General features: G+C 38.8%; 1 protein-coding gene across 1 annotated transcript in view; it reads left to right on the top strand.

Annotated features, from left to right (window-relative positions):
• The first annotated feature begins 6,319 nt into the window (after positions 1 to 6,319).
• The window catches only part of megf10 (multiple EGF-like-domains 10), a 71,218-nt gene continuing 55,098 nt past the window's right edge, over positions 6,320 to 22,439 (top strand). The window contains 4 exon segments of the mRNA XM_034202008.1: positions 6,320 to 6,468; positions 9,547 to 9,648; positions 11,937 to 12,037; positions 21,183 to 21,275. Coding sequence (XP_034057899.1) covers positions 6,350 to 6,468; positions 9,547 to 9,648; positions 11,937 to 12,037; positions 21,183 to 21,275 — 415 coding nt within the window. The 5' untranslated portion in view covers positions 6,320 to 6,349.

Raw genomic sequence — 22,439 nt, 5'->3', positions numbered from 1 at the left:
GAAGGAGATGCGTTTGGCACCGTTCTTAAAAAATACACAAAATGGATGTATCCGGACGTAAAGGTAAATTAAACACATCTTTGGTTTCCATAGGATGTATTGCTTCGTAGAGATGTTTCTGGATGACCTTGCGTGGCAGCTGAGGTTCCCTAAATACCCATCATGTCAGGCTTTAAGGGAAGCGTTTTGTCCGGACTAATCAGCTACCTGTGAGGAGCTATAAGCCATAATGCCATTGGGCCCCAACATATTTGTTCCCATTGACTCACATTCGGAAAGCGACGTCTGTAAATCAGCAGATATTTTTGTATGTAAACCCACTACTCAGTATGAACACTTGGATAACCCTTGGTTCCTAAAAGTTTGAATACGTAAACGCCTAATCCAGAGTTGTTCCCTCTCCATGGAAGTATTTTTGTACCCTTTTATGAAATATGATTCATGAAACAGTTTATCGGATGCTTCTGTGTAAACAAACCATGGAGACGTCCAGTCCTCTCTTTTTCTGTCTGGTGCATTGTGGGACCGATGTGCCCACCAACCATCATTAACGTGTGCTTCTAGTGTATATACTACGCTCTAAACTTGGTTTGCAATTAGTATATAATGAGAGAGATAGAGTGTGAGTTGGGACACTAAGTGGAGCTGAGCCTCGAATATCCGGGAAGGATCTCGCTATCATCATGCGGGGATCGAGATGACAACCCATTGTGTTTTCATGTGTTTTATTATGTTACCTTTCAAAGCTCTCAAGGTCGCCGTACAAAACACAAAATAGCACAAGAACCAACACAATATACACTATTGCTAAATGCAGCTTGTTGCAAATATTGCTTGAACAAGTTGATCTTTATTGATTTGTATTATTAATAGTTAAGCTTTATTTCATTAGCTGATGTTGTAGAATGGAGTAATGCTAAAAACATTATTCTGTGTCATTTAGGTTATAAATGAGAGAAGTTATGTATGCTTATATTTTGAAAGGCTGCTAAAGGCACGGGTGGAATCGTATGTTATGGTAGTAGGCTCCTGAAAGGCATATTGTTGTTTACCAGGAGAGGACTTCATTGCAACCTACAGAAAATATACTAGATGAAGAAATGATTGCAGAGACAAGGGACTTAATCGCGTTGTTTAAACCCTTCTGTCGTGTTCGTGACCAATTTACTATACTTTGATCAATCATAAATATTGTGTTTTACATTTGATTGCTTTAAGGCCTTATGATATCCTCCACAGCTGATCACCACTTCCATTGAATTTTGAGTGGTTTCGTCTACTTTGTAACACACATGATGTTCCCGGTCAAAAAAGACAGCCATAGGAAATGAATGGGTAGCACTTGATTATGTTCATCCATCTGATAGTACACAACCAAATCAACAACCATGTTGAATTGGAATACAGTTTCCGTGTCTATTCTTTGTATAATCACTGCGGTTACTCATGTAACCCAGTTCTCTGAGACTTTGTTTACAGCTGAAAAGGGAGTTTAAAATGTGGTTAGGATGAATGGTTTTTGTGTTAATGTAAGAGCCGGTAAAAAGACCAGTCAGATTTGCCCGACAACACCAAAGTAAGGGGGGAGAACCGAACACGTCAGGAGGGTTAACGACAAATTGCCGCTAAAATATTGTCTATGCCCGACTGCTTGAAATATCTCCACACAGGAAGTGAGGGAACAAACAACTGACCAATAAGAAAAACAAAGCAGTAAAGATTTCAATGCAGCTACATTTTCTCTGTGTATTCGAGAAAGCAAGATACAAGGCTTTTATTGTCATGTGTACATAGCTACAGTGCAGATATATCAATGCAAATCTTAGATCACAGGCTCCAAAACTGCATGTATGAGCAGAACAGTGTTGGTCCGTGTCTGTAGGTCAGCCTGTGGTTTTGGACGGACTTCAGACAGCAGGGTTCCTGCAGGGTTAGTGAGCGGACAGAGAGGCGTCACTACTGTGCTGCCTGGAACAGTGTATCAAAGCCTAATCCGCTCCATTAAGGGTTTGTGTGTCTGGAGCCCTTTCACACACACACAGCATGGCCCTTGTTTGTACAGCAGTGCAGTTGTCTTGGGTTTGGGGGGGGGGGGGGGGTTCGGCGTTGGTGGCTGCAGCTGTGCCCCTCTTTTTGCTCCGTGAAACCAGAGAGCCCGGGCACTGCTGGCCCATAAAGAGCCTGCGCAGACACCCTGTCAGCAGCCACTGGAGACACCTCGAAGTCTTCCTCCTTTGTTAGAAAAATCTCACTGGTCCCCGGTTTGAGCTTCAACCTCAGGATCCATGTATTTGTGATCCTCTCCAGAAGTAGTCATCACATACAGAGCATCAACTAGTTCCTGAACAGTGTCCTTCACATGCTGATATCCAAGAGAGGGAGTTACACAGTCACAAGATGGAGGAATAGAAAGCAGTATTCAATGTTTACTTCAGATTAGCTCCACGTCAGAAATGAGCATGCTTGTCATATGTCTCTCTCCATAGAGGCTGAATCATCATGTTAATCACATAGCTATCATCTGCCTCAAACAGTCCTGATGCTCTTCTAGGTAATCACACATCCTGTCATGTTCACAGCTACAGTTGGGATACCTTTGTTATCATGTGGACTCTGACATTGGAAGAGTACATTCAGTATTTCCCCAACATCCATCAACCCTTTCAACCGTGAAGGAAAGGAGTCAGACAGAAGACAGGGGGCTAACCGCATTGGCCTCCAGAAGTTTAAATATGGGTTCATCAAGCAGCTGGAGTAATAAAGTAGCCAGTTGTTTCTCGGCCATTAAGGAAGAAAACCAGACATATTTACTGTGGACAAATCCTACAAGTCCCTCCAGAGACTTAAGTGATACTTCTCACAGCCTGTTAACATGGAGGTTCTTTTTATGTACCCATCACTGGAGACCATTCATGTATCTGTGTTTTAGCATTAATATGAACTTAACAGGTCATTTGGATTTCACACTCTATCTTAGTACAATACTCACATGCAAAATGTACATTGGAAGAGTTATCAGGTGCTTTAAATCGTCCTCTTAGCTGCAACATGAGATCAAGTCTATGGATCATGAAGTCAATCTGAAGCCAACATGAGAGTTAGACACATCAAGTGAGTATTGTATCCTAGTGTTAGTGTGAAGGTTTAATGCTGGCAGTGTTAATCTGTTTCAACTTTGGATAGCGTTTCCCATATGGCTGTAAATGGAAAAGGTGTTGGGGAGATAACTAGGGTTAGAGATCACCTTCTTCTACTTGTTCTTCATAAAGATCGTGTGTACTTGCCTCCATGGGTCAGTTGTGCTTTCATAAATCCACCCTGAAACAAAAGCATTGAATATAGCAGTGATTTGTGAGGAGCATTATTCATCTAGATATTAGATGTATATATATAATTCTGTTTGAGTTGTGTTCTGGGGCTTGTGTTGGTTCACATTTAAAATCTCTTAAGAACAACACTTGCTTTTCTTACGACTAAAGCCAGATGTGCGCACGTCATTATGTCACCGTGTACATCGACTTTTCCCGGCAACGGCAGCACAAATTTGAGGGTGTCTCTGAATTGTAAACCCGAAAAAATGGGTCTTAAATCGAGCTCCGGCTTCAAACCATCCCTGGAATTGCCTGAATGGAAAAACACTATTTGAGGATAATGACTGAACTTGCACTCTCGTTTCTACACAACTGAATTACATGCTCAGTATGTGTGACTCGAGCGACTGCACTTGTTGTTCCTTTGAGTGAATGTCAAAGCCTCTATGGCAAATATCAACACTACAAACGTAACAATCGATTCCCCGTGATTTGACCGACTGAAATTCTATATTGCGATATTCACTTGAGCAAATGTAATGATTTGATGGCTTTTATATTATCCTGGCAATGGCCTCGATGCAAACTAAGCTCTTAGCAGAAATTCAACTGTTGAAATATGTCAAGAGTATTCACCGCCACTACTGAGAATGAAAGATCACTGCATGGTTTGTTGCTGGTGAAACCCACAAAGAAAACAGCACATGGTGATTTACTGCGTGGGGATCAATCTGAACACACACACACACTCACACTCACACTCACACTCACACTCACACTCACACTCACACTCACACTCACACTCACACACACACACATACCATGTATACATCACTTCAGGGGACATAACATTGACTTACATGCATTTCCTGGAGACTTATCCTAACCTTAACCATAACCAACACATGCCTAACCCTAACCCTAACCCTTACCTTAACCCTAACCAAGTCTTCACCCTAAAATTAATGATACCCCTCCATTATGTCCCCATAAGGGAGGCGAGTCCCCACATGTGACTGTGTGAACAGATTTAGGTCCCCACAAGTATAGTAATGCTAGGACACACACACACACACACACACACACACACACACACACACACACACCAGTAAACAAAGCTTACAAAAGCAACGAGCTCGAAGTTCTTCACTCTTTTTTTTTGACAAATATTTGTATTGGTATTTTGTTTTTTCAGCATAAGACATTGCACAAGTAAGTTCTTCACTCCTTGGTAAATATGTATAAAGTGACACAGTTAGATGTAATATATTTCCATTTGATGGAATGGTATAGTTTTTATTTTAGTTTTTTTTTATTCTCATGTATTTTCCAAAATCTTGTGAATTCAGCGTTGACATCATGATTCTTGTTTTTGTCCTTAAAGTAACAGATTTCTTCTCAAACTGTAGAAGCTTTGCACCTCGGACACAAGCTGTCTCTGCCTCATACAGGTCTTTCCTTATCATTATAAAAAGCTTTGAAATACCTAAATAACACCAGATCGCTGCAAGCCAACCATTACTTTCTGGACTTCTGTGATTTAGGTAAACCAACGACCTCAGGTGTGTAACAGAAGACTGACTATCTGAAGGTTTGTGCTCAAACGACAGCCAGTAGAGAAGTGAGCTGACTACTACGACCCACGTTAGTGTTAGTCAAACATTTACGTTGCTAGGCTAAAGGCACCACTTTGGTAAGGGTCCCATTTTAAAAAGTGTGGGACCGCTGTGTCTAGTGGTGAGGCAAAAGAAAAGACTTCAAAGAGGAGACATAACAGCTTAAAACATTGAAGACATTTTCAGCCTTTAGCATGCAGAAGAACACAGTATGCATACATTTACTCTTCCTCGAATATACACACACACACACACACACACACACACACACACACACACACACACACACACACACACACACACAGTAGGAGTTAACTCTTACTGGCTGCCACACACACACACACACACACACACACACACACACACACACACACACACACACACAGTAGGAGTTAACCTTTTACTGGCCACACACACACACACACACACACACACACACACACACACATACAGTAGGAGTTCACCTTTTACTGGCTGCTATACACACACACACACACACACACACACACACACACACACACACACAGAGTTCACTCTTACTGGCTGCCACACACACACACACACGTCACACACACACACACGTCACACACACACAGTAGGAGTTAACCTCTTACTGGCCACACACACACACACACACACACGCACACACACAGTAGGAGTTCACCTCTTACTGGCTGCTATATACATACACACACACACACACACACACACACACACACACACACAGTAGGAGTTAACTCTTACTGGCTGCCACACACACACACACACACACACACACACACACACACACACACACACGTCACACACACACGTCACACACACACACAGTAGGAGTTAACCTCTTACTGGCCACACACACGCACACACACAGTAGGAGTTCACCTCTTACTGGCTGCTATATACATATACACACACACACACACACACACACACACACACACACACACACACACAGTTCACTCTTACTGGCTGCTACACACAGACACACACACACATTCATTTTCATTGTCAATAGTGATGTTTAGCAGGTTTAACAATTACCATCATTGCTTGTTAGCATGCTAAAATTACCCTGTTCGCAGTAAAGGTAATAGTTTTGCAGGTATGGGGTCATAATTGAAATTATTGAAAAATATAAAATGCTCACCTGATCAACACGAATCAACACTCATTATACAGTAATTAATCCCATATATTTTATAAATTGCTAAGATATTTTAATAGATGTTAAGATTGAATAGCAAAGACTTGAGATACACTGTACTCTGTCCCACATCTGACACACATTTTGTCTTTTTAAAGCAACATTTTAAGTACTTTACTAAACGACTAATTCAATTATATGTATTTTTTTCTATTTCTATATCAGTTGAAGCTGAAACCTTGTGTCTTCTCCTGTGTGCAGGTGCAGCTCTGCGTGAGATGGCCATGTCGTCGCTCTGCCACAGCACCCTCACTCTGGCCCTGGCCCTCTGCTTCCTGCCGTGCATCACCTCCTCCCTCAACCTGGAGGACCCCAACGTCTGCAGCCACTGGGAGAGGTGGGTCACAGTACCAATTTCTTTAAAAGCATTTCACCTGATAAGCATTTGTTACACTCTGATTTTGAATGTCATGGAAATGTGCAATAAGGAAATCGAAAACCTAAGAGACAACCACATCAAAACCACTCCAATCCAACTTTATTTATATCGCACAGTAATATACGTGGTCTGCAAAAGCATGGGAGAACAAGTGGGTTTTTTAACGAGATTTAAAAACAGTCAACAGATTAAAGTTCAATATCAATCAAGTCCGTTTTTTTGGCCCGCAATTAGATCAGTATTCTCTGTGGATTACTTTGTTCCTACAACGTCAAATTATTTCTGTTTGCCCTTTGAATTGTTGATGCCCCTGTGGTACTTAGGCTGCTACTTTCCCAGTGTTTCGGCACCTTTTTGACATTTAATATGGCACTGTGTTACAAGTGAACTTCCTACATTGTAGTTCATTGTCTCTCTGGTACCTTAAGACCCCGACCTTACCAACAAACCCCCCCTGCTGTCTTAAAGCATGGCTGTTTTCAGTCTGAATTCCTTTTAAGGATGACAGTCAGGACACGGTTAGCCTAGCTTAGCATAAAGACTCGAAGCTAGCTAACTGCTAGGTTAATATGTGCTTCTACCAACACATCTAAAGCTCCTGATTCACATTCTTAATAGCATGTTGTATCTCGTTTCTGCTTGGATACAGATAAAACAGACATGAGACAAAGTGCTAATTAGTGAAATTATACTCTGATATTTCTTAGTAAAGTGGAGGCACATTTCCCAGCTATATTGCCTTTCACGGACTAATCTGAGGAACAGCTGCACACACACACACACACACACACACACACACACACACACACACACACACACACACACACACACACACACACACACACACACACACAGAGCCTACATGTGTTGTTGTTGAAGACAAGAGAGAGGGAAGACACCAAGCGATTTAATTTATTTGCCCAACAAAATAAGCAGTCAGTCAACATTACAAAGCAGAACATTAGCTTAGCTTTAAATGTAAGTCTGGTGTTAGCCTTAACAAAGAAAACATTTTACCTTTTAAAAAGTTTTTTGCCCAGATTCGTTAGAAAACCACATTATAAAAGGCTGAAAAAGCAAATTCCTTCATTACGTGCTTCCAGGCCTTATGATATAGGCCTGGAAGCAAGTCATGAAGTCATTGGTAACGCTTTATCTTGTGGACTTTCCATTTCTTATTAATTTCCTCTGACGTTTTCAAAAAAGACCAGTTCAGTTTGTTAAAATGTTAATTGAATTACAACCCTGAGGCATTTTCTTCCGTCACCATGTCCAAGCAACAAAGAATCTTATTCACATTCTAAAAACGACAGATTGCAGTGAGGTTTTGATTTGTTCAGGTCTAAATTGATGGATGCATCTCAAATAAAAGCAGCGCTTACTATGAAATGATCCTAACATTGGCTTTTATGTGAGGACATTATGAATCGCCAGTTATCAGAAGATTAATTGTATTTCTTTTACAAGCAGTTTAGGTCATTTATCAAACACTAAAATGATCCTATATTACTGTAAAATGAATGTCTTTGGGTTAAGGTTCATTTGAAGGCTTTTTTTCACAGTGTCTGATATCTGATCAAATGTAAGATCCATCAATCAAGAACAATGTGTGAAAGGTCCCATGTCATGGCCATTTCTACTGATCATAACTCCATTGTTGAGGTCTACTAGAATATATTTATATTGTGTAATGTTCCAAACTCACATTGGTTTCTCATACAGCATCTCTGTATAGTATGTGTATTCACTCTCTGTCCTAAACGGCTTGTTGGAGCTCCTGCCCCCCCCCCCCCCTCCCTATGAGCCCACTGTGCTCTGATTGGTCGGGACGTTGCGAGGCTCGCTGCTCAGTGAGCTGGCTTACTGGTGTGGTTTCCGGGTCGGTGATACAGCGAGACAGCGCGAAACTCATCCTGAGCACACACAAACACTCACAGCCGAAGTAAAAACAATAAGTGTGGCTTGATATTGAGAAAGAAAAAGGTTTGTAACGCTGTGAGAATGGGTCTGCGGAGAGCATTTATCCGCCATCCCAACTCGTCTATTACCAACCAGGGAGCTCTATGCAAGTCAATGGGACTCCCTGTTAGTTAGCCAAGGGATCCTGGGGTGTGAGGGGCTCCGCGGATTGGTCCATTTTGGTTCCTGGAAGAACCAAATGGAAAAATAAAAATGTCCAACGAGGCGTTCTGGGGCAGCATAGACAGGTCTTTTCTGTGTTAGAGTTTTACTCGCTACAGGGTGTACTTTGAGGGTTTGTGACTCTGCAGACCGTTTACATACAGAAAAACCTTCATAACTCACAAGAGGACGGGTAATAACCTGAAAAGCATGACATGGGACCTTTAATTTAGCCCAAGTTTCACTGATACAAGTTGACAGCAAATGTATAAATTACAGGTGATTCAATAATGGAATCAACATAGCAAACAAAACGGTATATCCCTTTTATTCAACGTGGCTTTCTCTTTTTAATACTAATCAGACTGAATAATAGAGCAGATTTGAGCTAGATTAAAAGTGGAACCAACAGAAATAAACAACCAATAATGAAATAAATGAGCCATAAGAGATATAATATGTAACTGAAGTGAAATGCATGCCTCCAAAGAGCCTGTGTTAATAGGGGTTCAAGAGGCAGTCGTACTTTTTAACCCTAAAAAAGTATTGATTTGCACGATTATTGAAGTCTCTCTCTCTCTCTCTCTCTCTCCTCTCTCTCTCTCTCTCTCTCTCTCTCTCTCTCCTCTCTCTCTCTCTCTCTCTCTCTCTCTCTCTCTCTCTCTCTCTCTCTCTCTCTCTCTCTCTCTCTCACACACACTTGATGTCAGAGAGCAGCATTTTAAACAAGAGGCAGTGGAGATTTCTTATAGGTGTCTTTCCCTGACAGTTCAATAACTAAAGATTCAAAGGCTTTATTCACAATATCTCACACACACACACTCACACACACACACACACACACACACACACACACACACACACACACACACACACACACACACACAGTGACCTGACTCTCTTTCTCTCTTGCAGTTACTCGGTGACGGTGCAGGAGTCGTACGCCCACCCCTTTGATCAGATTTATTACGCCAGCTGCAGCGACCTCCTCAACTGGTTTAAGTGCACGCGACACAGGTGAGGCCCTGATACACTGTGTGTGTGTGTGTGTGTGTGTGTGTGTGTGTGTGTGTGTGTGTGTGTGTGTGTGTGTGTGTGTGTGTGTGTGTGTGTGGTGTGTGTGTGTGTGTGTGTGTGTGTGTGTGTGTGTGTGTGTGTGTGTGTGTGTGTGTGTGTGTGTGTGTGTGTGTGTGTGTGTGTGTGTGTGTGTGTGTGTGTGTGTGTGTGTGTGTGTGTGTGGAACATACCATTGTTGTTGCATGCTATGTATTACAGTATACTCCGACCACCTGTGAACCATTTTCCAAATCGTACCACAGTGATTTTTATACTTGTTGTTCGAGTCAGGCAACATATGGTAATGCTTAATGCACACATCTAAATGCACTTGCAATTTTTAGACTTAACAATGAGAACAATCTCACTTCCCTTAATATAAACAGACGTAAAAGCTGTTGTTATCATGCAGCCTCCTTACGAGCTGTAGTGTGAATGAAGTTGAACTAATACAGGCAACTCAGGCGTGTTTCCAAGAGACAAGTATCGTTATATTCATTATCATTTTTATATCAAACCACTCAAATGCAATATGAACGATAAGCATTTGTCAAAGCGTACTGGGCAATAGTAAAGTAGTCTTATAAACAACTGAGTGTATTGTACTGTTGTATTGGACTGCATTAAGAGGCTACTCAGTGTATAAAACAATCTGAAATAAATGGTGTTGCCTTGAATTGTTAACAACGAAGGGGACGGTGCCGATCAAATGAAAAATAAATTAAATTTAAATAAAGATGCAAGCAAATATGAATTAAATAAAAATTTAATAAATACAGTTCCAAGTAAACTAGTAGCAGCATTATAAAATGTACTGAACATATATAGAGTAGTGAACTAGTCGCCAGTTATTACATTGTTTAACTGCAAATGTATATATTGAGCAATGTGAGATACAGTATATATAATATAACACTATATTAATACATACTTTCAAAGTCATGGTGAACTTTTCAACTGTACACAGTCGTTGTGGTTCCGATGCCGTCAGCTGATGGTGTTGTGTGTTAGCAACCGCACTGAGGTGGGATCAGCTGATTGAACCTGGGTGAAAACGTTCAAAAACATTTCAGGGAAAAAGCAGAAAGAGGGCAGAGTGGTGAGCTACTGTTCATGATACATTCAGATTTATGCATTTGACACAGACTCCTTTAGGCCTCAAAGTGTCTTCATCAGGACAGAAATTGACTTAAAGGTCACCTATTATGCAAAATCCACTTCCTCATGTCTCTTCTACATCAACATGTGTCCCCTCTTCTTCATGTCTCTTCTACATCAACATGTGTCCCCTCTTCTTCATGTCTCTTCTACATCAACATGTATCCCCTCTTCTTCATGTCTCTTCTACATCAACATGTGTCCCCTCTTCTTCATGTCTCTTCTTCATCAACATGTGTCCCCTCTTCTTCATGTCTCTTTTACATCAACATGTGTCCCCTCTTCTTCATGTCTCTTCTACATCAACATGTGTCCCCTCTTCTTCATGTCTCTTCTACATCAACATGTGTCCCCTCTTCTTCATGTCTCTTCTACATCAACATGTGTGCCCTCTTCTTCATGTCTCTTCTACATCAACATGTGTCCCCTCTTCTTCATGTCTCTTCTACATCAACATGTGTCCCCTCTTCTTCATGTCTCTTCTACATCAACATGTGTCCCCTCTTCTTCATGTCTCTTCTACATCAAACATGTGTCCCCTCTTCTTCATGTCTCTTCTACATCAACATGTGTCCCCTCTTCTTCATGTCTCTTCTACATCAACATGTGTCCCCTCTTCTTCATGTCTCTTCTACATCAATATGTGTCCCCTCTTCTTCATGTCTCTTCTACATCAATATGTGTCCCCTCTTCTTCATGTCTCTTCTACATCAACATGTGTCCCCTCTTCTTCATGTCTCTTCTACATCAATATGTGTCCCCTCTTCTTCATGTCTCTTCTATATCAACATGTGTCCCCTCTGTGGAAAGAGACTCTGAAAGTTTCAGGAACAAAGATTCTCTCTCTTTTTGATCCATTTCTATAAAAACCTGTCTGAAAACGAGGTGATCAGATTTTGGCCACTTTATGATGTCATAATGGCTTGTGTAACCATTAGCCAATCACCAACCAAGGTAACCAAACACTTCAGAGACATGTTTTGTATATATCTGAGACCTATAATATATTGATGAAAAACAGTATAATAGGGAACCTTTAAGTATAACTTCCTTCACTGTCTGATCCTGTGTGTGACCTCACTTCCTGTCAGGGTGAGCTATCGGACAGCCTATCGGAGAGGAACTAAGACGATGTACCGGAGAAAGTCCCAGTGCTGCCCGGGCTTCAACGAGAATGGAGAGATCTGTGCACGTGAGTTTCTCCACACACTCAGCAGCAGTCACTTTAAATGAATGATTAAAACACAAACGGACAATAATTATTACGTTTTTGATGTGAAGAGTCTGGTCATATAGTGCGGAAAATGCACAAGCTGTGAAATCTTTTTTTGAATTTCATTTTTTAGTAGGATCAGGAAATGTTACAGAACAAGCCAGAAACGCTCAAACCTTTTCTGATGTTGGTAATTTTCCAATTAAAATGTAAAACAATAAACGTTCAAACTGAAAACAGAGTCTTTGGCTTAACAAGATACTTAAGATTCATTTTCCAAAAACAATAGCCTGCACTGTTACTTCTTAAGTTAGGTCTTATATCATCAAGAGGAAAGACATATTCTTACTCGATATTAGACAAAAATACTTCGAAACATTTCAAGTTTTTGTAGTGTATGGCTCTCAGTCATAGTCAGCAAGAGGTGGGAAGTAGTGGAGTACAAATACTTTGTTACAATACTTAAGTACATTTCTCTGGTATCAGTACTTTACTCCACTACTTATTTTTCTGACGACTTTTTACTTTGACTTCTTACATGTTGAACTCAAATACCTGTACTTTCTACTTCTTACATTTTGAACATAAATACCTGTACTTTCTACTTCTTACATGTTGAACACAAATACCTGTACTTTCTACTTCTTACATTTTGAACATAAATACCTGTACTTTCTACTTCTTACATGTTGAACACAAATACCTGTACTTTCTACTTCTTACATGTTGAACTCAAATACCTGTACTTTCTACTTCTTACATGTTGAACACAAATACCTGTACTTTCTACTTCTTACATGTTGAACCCAAATACCTGTACTTTCTACTTCTCACATGTTGAACTCAAATACCTGTACTTTCTACTTCTTACATGTTGAACACAAATACCTGTACTTTCTACTTCTTACATGTTGAACACAAATACCTGTACTTTCTACTTCTTACATTTTGAACACAAATACCTGTACTTTCTACTTCTTACATGTTGAACACAAATACCTGTACTTTCTACTTCTTACATGTTGAACTCAAATACCTGTACTTTCTACTTCTTACATGTTGAACACAAATACCTGTACTTTCTACTTCTTACATGTTGAACCCAAATACCTGTACTTTCTACTTCTTACATGTTGAACACAAATACCTGTACTTTCTACTTCTTACATGTTGAACACAAATACCTGTACTTTCTACTTCTCACATGTTGAACTCAAATACCTGTACTTTCTACTTCTTACATGTTGAACACAAATACCTGTACTTTCTACTTCTTACATGTTGAACACAAATACCTGTACTTTCTACTTCTCACATGTTGAACTCAAATACCTGTACTTTCTACTTCTTACATGTTGAACTCAAATACCTGTACTTTCTACTTCTTACATGTTGAACACAAATACCTGTACTTTCTACTTCTCACATGTTGAACTCAAATACCTGTACTTTCTACTTCTTACATGTTGAACTCAAATACCTGTACTTTCTACTTCTTACATGTTGAACACAATACCTGTACTTTCTACTTCTCACATGTTGAACTCAAATACCTGTACTTTCTACTTCTTACATGTTGAACACAAATACCTGTACTTTCTACTTCTTACATGTTGAACACAAATACCTGTACTTCTACTTCTCACATGTTGAACACAAATACCTGTACTTTCTACTTCTTACATGTTGAACTCAAATACCTGTACTTTCTACTTCTTACATGTTGAACACAAATACCTGTACTTTCTACTTCTTACATGTTGAACTCAAATACCTGTACTTTCTACTTCTTACATGTTGAACTCAAATATCTGTACTTTCTACTTCTTACATGTTGAACTCAAATACCTGTACTTTCTACTTCTTACATGTTGAACACAAATACCTGTACTTTCTACTTCTCACATGTTGAACACAAATACCTGTACTTTCTACTTCTTACATGTTGAACTCAAATACCTGTACTTTCTACTTCTTACATGTTGAACTCAAATACCTGTACTTTCTACTTCTTACATGTTGAACACAAATACCTGTACTTTCTACTTCTTACATGTTGAACTCAAATACCTGAACTTTCTACTTCTTACATGTTGAACACAAATACCTGTACTTTCTACTTCTTACATGTTGAACTCAAATACCTGTACTTTCTACTTCTTACATGTTGAACACAAATACCTGTACTTTCTACTTCTTACATGTTGAACACAAATACCTGTACTTTCTACTTCTTACATGTTGAACTCAAATACCTGTACTTTCTACTTCTCACATGTTGAACTCAAATACCTGTACTTTCTACTTCTTACATGTTGAACTCAAATACCTGTACTTCTACTTCTTACATGTTGAACTCAAATACCTGTACTTTCTACTTCTTACATGTTGAACTCAAATACCTGTACTTTCTACTTCTCACATGTTGAACACAAATACCTGTACTTTCTACTTCTCACATGTTGAACACAATACCTGTACTTTCTACTTCTTACATGTTGAACTCAAATACCTGTACTTTTCTACTTCTTACATGTGAACTCAAATACCTGTACTTTCTACTTCTTACATGTTGAACACAAATACCTATACCTGTACTTTCTACTTCTTACATGTTGAACTCAAATACCTGTACTTTCTACTTCTTACATGTTGAACTCAAATACCTGTACTTTCTACTTCTTACATGTTGAACTCAAATATCTGTACTTTCTACTTCTTACATGTTGAACTCAAATACCTGTACTTTCTACTTCTTACATGTTGAACACAAATACCTGTACTTTCTACTTCTCACATGTTGAACACAAATACCTGTACTTTCTACTTCTTACATGTTGAACTCAAATACCTGTACTTTCTACTTCTTACATGTTGAACTCAAATACCTGTACTTTCTACTTCAACATGTTGAACACTCAAATACATGTAACTTCTTCTACTTCTTACAGGTTGACTCAAAATGACCTACTTTCTTACTTCTTACACATGTTGAACTCAAATACCTGTGTACTTCTTCTACTTCTTACATGTTGAACATCAAAATACCTGTACTGTCGAACTACTTCTTACATGTTGAACACAAATACCTGTACTTTTCTACTTCTTACATGTTGACTCAAATACCTGTACTTTCTAACTTCTCACATTGTGAACTCAAATTACCTGTACTTTCTACTTCTTCACATGTTGAACTCAAATAACTGTACTTTCTACTTCTTACATGTTGAACTCAAATACCCTGTACTTTCCTACTTCTTTACATGTTGAACTCAAATACCTGTACTTTCTACTTTCGTCACATGTTAACTCAAATACCTGTACTTTTCTACTTCTTACATGTTGAAACACAAATACCGTACTTTCTACTTCTTACATGTTGAACTCAATACCTGTACTTTCTACTTCTTACATGTTGAACACAAATACCTGTACTTTCTACTTCTTACATGTTGAACACAAATACCTGTACTTTCTACTTCTTACATGTTGAACACAAATACCTGTACTTTCTACTTCTCATATGTTGAACTCAAATACCTGTACTTTCTACTTCTTACATGTTTTACACAAATACCTGTACTTTCTACTTCTTACATGTTGGACACAAATACCTGTACTTTCTACTTCTCACATGTTGAACACAAATACCTGTACTTTCTACTTCTTACATGTTGAACTCAAATACCTGTACTTTCTACTTCTACATGTTGAACACAAATACCTGTACTTTCTACTTCTCACATGTAAACACAAATACCTGTACTTTCTACTTCTTACATGTTGAACTCAAATACCTGTACTTTCTACTTCTTACATGTTGAACACAAATACCTGTACTTTCTACTTCTCACATGTTAAACACAAATACCTGTACTTTCTACTTCTTACATGTTGAACTCAAATACCTGAACTTTCTACTTCTTACATGTTGAACACAAATACCTGTACTTTCTACTTCTCACATGTTGAACACAAATACCTGTACTTTCTACTTCTTACATGTTGAACTCAAATACCTGTACTTTCTACTTCTTACATGTTGAACACAAATACCTGTACTTTCTACTTCTTACATGTTGAACTCAAATACCTGTACTTTCTACTTCTTACATGTTGAACACAAATACCTGTACTTTCTACTTCTTACATGTTGAACACAAATACATGTACTTCTACTTCTTACATGTTGAACACAAATACCTGTACTTTCTACTTCTCACATGTTGAACACAAATACCTGTACTTTCTACTTCTTACATGTTGAACACAAATACCTGTACTTTCTACTTCTTACATGTTGAACACAAATACCTGTACTTTCTACTTCTTACATGTTGAACACAAATACCTGTACTTTCTACTTCTCACATGTTGAACACAAATACCTGTACTTTCTACTTCTTACATGTTGAACACAAATACCTGTACTTTCTACTTCTCACATGTTGAACACAAATACCTGAACTTTCTACTTCTTACATGTTGAACTCAAATACCTGTACTTTCTACTTCTTGCATGTTGAACACAAATACCTGTACTTTCTACTTCTCACATGTTGAACACAAATACCTGAACTTTCTACTTCTTACATGTTGAACTCAAATACCTGTACTTTCTACTTCTTGCATGTTGAACTCAAATACCTGTACTTTCTACTTCTTACATGTTGAACACAAATACCTGTACTTTCTACTTCTTACATTTTGAACACAAATACCTGTACTTTCTACTTCTTACATGTTGAACACAAATACCTGTACTTTCTACTTCTTACATGTTGAACACAAATACCTGTACTTTCTACTTCTTACATGTTGAACACAAATACCTGTACTTTCTACTTCTTACATTTTGAACACAAATACCTGTACTTTCTACTTCTTACATGTTGAACACAAATACCTGTACTTTCTACTTCTTACATGTTGAACTCAAATACCTGTACTTTCTACTTCTTACATGTTGAACCCAAATACCTGTACTTTCTACTTCTTACATGTTGAACTCAAATACCTGTACTTTCTACTTCTTACATGTTGAACACAAATACCTGTACTTTCTACTTCTTACATGTTGAACACAAATACCTGTACTTTCTACTTCTTACATGTTGAACCCAAATACCTGTACTTTCTACTTCTTACATGTTGAACTCAAATACCTGTACTTTCTACTTCTTACATGTTGAACACAAATACCTGTACTTTCTACTTCTTACATGTTGAACACAAATACCTGTACTTTCTACTTCTTACATGTTGAACTCAAATACCTGTACTTTCTACTTCTTACATGTTGAACTCAAATACCTGTACTTTCTACTTCTTACATGTTGAACTCAAATACCTGTACTTTCTACTTCTCACATGTTGAACTCAAATACTTGTACTTTCTACTTCTCACATGTTGAACTCAAATACCTGTACTTTCTACTTCTTACATGTTGAACACAAATACCTGTACTTTCAAGTTTTACATGTTGAACCCAAATACCTGTACTTTCTACTTCTTACATGTTGAACACAAATACCTGTACTTTCTACTTCTTACATGTTGAACACAAATACCTGTACTTTCTACTTCTTACATGTTGAACCCAAATACCTGTACTTTCTACTTCTTACATGTTGAACTCAAATACCTGTACTTTCTACTTCTTACATGTTGAACACAAATACCTGTACTTTCTACTTCTTACATGTTGAACACAAATACCTGTACTTTCTACTTCTTACATGTTGAACACAAATACCTGTACTTTCAAGTTTTACATGTTGAACCTAAATACCTGTACTTTCTACTTCTTACATGTTGAACTCAAATACCTGTACTTTCTACTTCTCACATGTTGAACTCAAATACTTGTACTTTCTACTTCTCACATGTTGAACTCAAATACCTGTACTTTCTACTTCTTACATGTTGAACACAAATACCTGTACTTTCAAGTTTTACATGTTGAACCCAAATACCTGTACTTTCTACTTCTTACATGTTGAACTCAAATACCTGTACTTTCTACTTCTTACATGTTGAACACAAATACCTGTACTTTCTACTTCTTACATGTTGAACTCAAATACCTGTACTTTCTACTTCTTACATGTTGAACTCAAATACCTGTACTTTCTACTTCTTACATGTTGAACCCAAATACCTGTACTTTCTACTTCTTCCATGTTGAACTCAAATACCTGTACTTTCTACTTCTTACATGTTGAACTCAAATACCTGTACTTTCTACTTCTTACATGTTGAACTCAAATACCTGTACTTTCTACTTCTCTCATTTTCCAAACAGCTGGTTCCTTTAGTCTGAATGTGTGTTTGATGCGTGATCATTATTCTTTAGAGTCATTGCGTGCCTATTGATTTGAACACGATCCGTGTATCCATCATTTCCTGGTCTTCTCTAAAGAAGAGGGACCAATGGAAACGTTGTCATGTTGCCGTTGTTCAGCATGGAAACATTCATTAGCTAACAATGACATTATTGTTCTATTAATATAAAGGGAGGTCAGGTACTCTTTAAAGCAGCTGCTAGTTATGGGTACTTTTAAGTACATTTCAAAGCCTCTTTACTTTCACTTGAGTAAAGAAGTTTAGTCAGTACTTCTACTTTCACCAGAGTATTTTTAAACACGAGTATCTGTACTTCTACTTGAGTAAAGGATTTGTACTTTTTCCATCTCTGCAGTCAGCACACGGTGGATATACACTGCCTCCACATTATGGGGAAAGTGGGAAACAGGTTACGACTGAATAACTTTCACTCGTCAGAAAAGTCATTATATTAGTCACTTCAGTGGCCAATGAGGCTACTGTCCCCCCCCCCCCCCCCCCCCACCCTCTCTCCCTGTCAGCAGCCAGAAGGCAGTAACAGGTGTGAAGCCCCTCTGGCCGTTGGCAAAAACAACAACTGTTGTTGAGCGGCAACAGTATAAGAAATCATGATGTTCACCACGGCCTGCTGTTCTGATGGAGGACGGCGATAAAAGTCCTAATATAAGTGTGCTTTGGCGGAGACCACAGTTTGATACATGCACAGGGCTGTGATAACACCCCGGGAGATCACAGGGACATTTATGTTGGATTGAAAAGGCTCTCTTGTATAAGCAAATATCACATGTTTCTCGCAGAAATTCTCTGAAGGAGGATATGACTGATCTTTGAGGAAACAGGGCTTTTCCAGATGGGTGTCGGATAGTAACGGAAATCAAATCGCATTAACGTTAAACTCTGTGAATGTTGCTGTGGATGGAGTCAGTGTGTCTGGCTGCTATTCATCACAATTTCCGAAACTGCTTTGAAGTTGTTGTTCTTCTTTAGAAAACATTAGTTAACAACTAGCTGGTGAGCAAAGTGGAGCATTTAGCATTCCCTCAGTAGAGGGTGGGGGTCAAAACTGAGCTAAGAGGGGTTTTTTGTAATATATTTTTACATGCAAAGAAACGAAAACAGAGAAGAGAGAGCAACACTTTCATAAGCATGCTTTATATAAACAATGCTTTAAAATCAGTGTAAACCAAAATGCTATTTCGAAAAACAGTCCCGGTACTTTCCAATGAAGATCGTTTCGAGTTTCAGATATAATTATTTCTAACTTTAGTCACATGATTCCAAACAAACGTGTCCAATACTATTTTGGATAAAGTCAAGTTTTTATGCAATGAATTCGGAAGTAAGCTCTGTTCAAGATTCAAAGATTCAAAGATGTTATTGTCATATGCACAAAGCTACAGTGTAGAAATGACAATGAAATTATATATATAATAAAATACAAAATAGTGCAAGAAGTCTATATACATGTAAATAGAATATGATATGTACAATAACAGAATATGAAATTAAATATTGTACATTAAGACGAAATTAAATACGATTTGTTGCGGTGATAACTATTTAGATAAATAAGTAGATTGACAAACAAAAATGACATGTCTTTGTGACTGTACCAGAGGTGGGAAGTAATGGAGTACAAATACTTCGTTACTGTACTTAAGTACATGTTTCTGGTATCAGTACTTTACTCCACTACTTATTTTTCTGACGACTTTTTACTTTGACTTCTTACATGTTGAACACAAATACCTGTACTTTCTACTTCTTACATGTTGAACACAAATACCTGTACTTTCTACTTCTTACATGTTGAACACAAATACCTGTACTTTCTACTTCTTACATGTTGAACACAAATACCTGTACTTTCTACTTCTTACATGTTGAACTCAAATACCTGTACTTTCTACTTCTTACATGTTGAACACAAATACCTGTACTTTCTACTTCTCACATGTTGAACTCAAATACCTGTACTTTCTACTTCTTACATGTTGAACACAAATACCTGTACTTTCTACTTCTCTCATGTTGAACACAAATACCTGTACTTTCTACTTCTTACATGTTGAACTCAAATACCTGTACTTTCTACTTCTTACATGTTGAACTCAAATACCTGTACTTTCTACTTCTTACATGTTGAACTCAAATACCTGTACTTTCTACTTCTTACATGTTGAACTCAAATACCTGTACTTTCTACTTCTTACATGTTGAACTCAAATACCTGTACTTTCTACTTCTTACATGTTGAACACAAATACCTGTACTTTCTACTTCTCTCATTTCCCAAACAGCTGGTTCCTTTAGTCTGAATGTGTGTTTGATGCGTGATCATTATTCTTTAGAGTCATTGCGTGCCTATTGATTTGAACACGATCCGTGTATCCATCATTTCCTGGTCTTCTCTAAAGAAGAGGGACCAATGGAAACGTTGTCATGTTGCCGTTGTTCAGCATGGAAACATTCATTAGCTAACAATGACATTATTGTTCTATTAATATAAAGGGAGGTCAGGTACTCTTTAAAACAGCTGCTAGTTATGGGTACTTTTTACTGAAGTACATTTCAAAGATCTTTACTTTTACTTGAGTAAAGAAGTTTAGTCAGTACTTCTACTTTCACCAGAGTAATTTTAAACACGAGTATCTGTACTTCTACTTGAGTAAAGGATGTGTGGACTTTTGCCACCTCTGGATTCAAGACGTCCTTCATTCACCCCTGCTTGACATGTTTGTAATGCAGATGTCTTCCCCGTCTTCCTGTCTCCTCCAGCTCATTGTGCAGAGAGCTGTGTTCACGGACGTTGCATCGCCCCTAACACCTGCCAGTGTGAGCCGGGCTGGGGGGGCTCCAACTGCTCCAGCGGTAAGTCGTCCAGCTGCTGCTGTCTGTAGGCAGTCATGTCTTTGTGTGTGTGTGAGAGACTCTGGTTGTCTGTGAAAGCACTCTAAACTCACGAGAGGAAAAACAGACTGGTGTCATCTTACTGACTGCTGCACGGCACCACCGCTACACCCACAGCGCTGTGTGTTCTCCAGGCTACAGGCACACATACATTGCAGCAAACACTGTACTTAAAGGTCGCCTATTATACTGTTTTTCATCAATATATTATAGTTGCTATCTGTTGCTACCTGCTGGTGGTGAGTAAATATTAAAATCAGTTAAAATTGACAACCGGTCCGCGATGTTCTTTTAATGTATCTGCCGGTCTTTGGCAGAATAAAGGTTGGGAACCCCTGGCCTAGAGCTTTGACTCACTAATAAATGCAATACCATCGCTACACCCACAGCGCTGTGTGTTCTCCAGGATTCATGCAGACCTACATTCCAGCAAGCACTGTACTTAAAGGTCACATGTCATGGCCATTTCCACTGATCATAATTCCATTGTTGAGGTCTACTATAATAGATTTACATTGTTCAATGTTCCAAACTCACATTGGTTTCGCATACAGCATCTCTATAAAGTATGTGTATTCAGCAGTATTCACTCTCTCCACTAAACGGCTCGTTGCAGCTCTTGCCCCCCCCTCCCTGTGAGCCCAGTGTGCTCCGATTGGTCGGGACCAGTTGGGACGTTGTGAATCGCGCTGAGCTCCGTGGAGATGTGATTTCCTTGTTTAGCGATACACAGCGAAACACAGCCAAACTCATCCTGAGCACACAAAGTCACAGCCGAAGTAAAAACAATAAGTGTGGCTTGATATTGAGTAAGAAAAAGGTTGGTAAACGCAGAGAGAATGGGTCTGCAGAGAGAATGGGTCTGCAGAGAGAACGGGTCTGCAGAGAGAACGGGTCTGCGGAGAGAATGGGTCTGCAGAGAGAGAATGGGTCTGCAGAGAGAATGGGTCTGCAGAGAGAATGGGTCTGCAGAGAGAACGGGTCTGCAGAGAGAATGGGTCTGCAGAGAGAACGGGTCTGCAGAGAGAATGGGTCTGCAGAGAGAATGGGTCTGCAGAGAGAATGGGTCTGCAGAGAGAATGGGTCTGCAGAGAGAATGGGTCTGCAGAGAGAACGGGTCTGCAG

This window comes from Gymnodraco acuticeps, unplaced genomic scaffold, assembly GCF_902827175.1.
Source record: "Gymnodraco acuticeps unplaced genomic scaffold, fGymAcu1.1, whole genome shotgun sequence".
Classification (NCBI taxonomy): Eukaryota; Metazoa; Chordata; class Actinopteri; order Perciformes; family Bathydraconidae; genus Gymnodraco; species Gymnodraco acuticeps.
The sequence above is the reverse complement of the archived record's forward strand: the minus strand, read 5'-3'. Positions and strand labels throughout refer to the sequence as shown.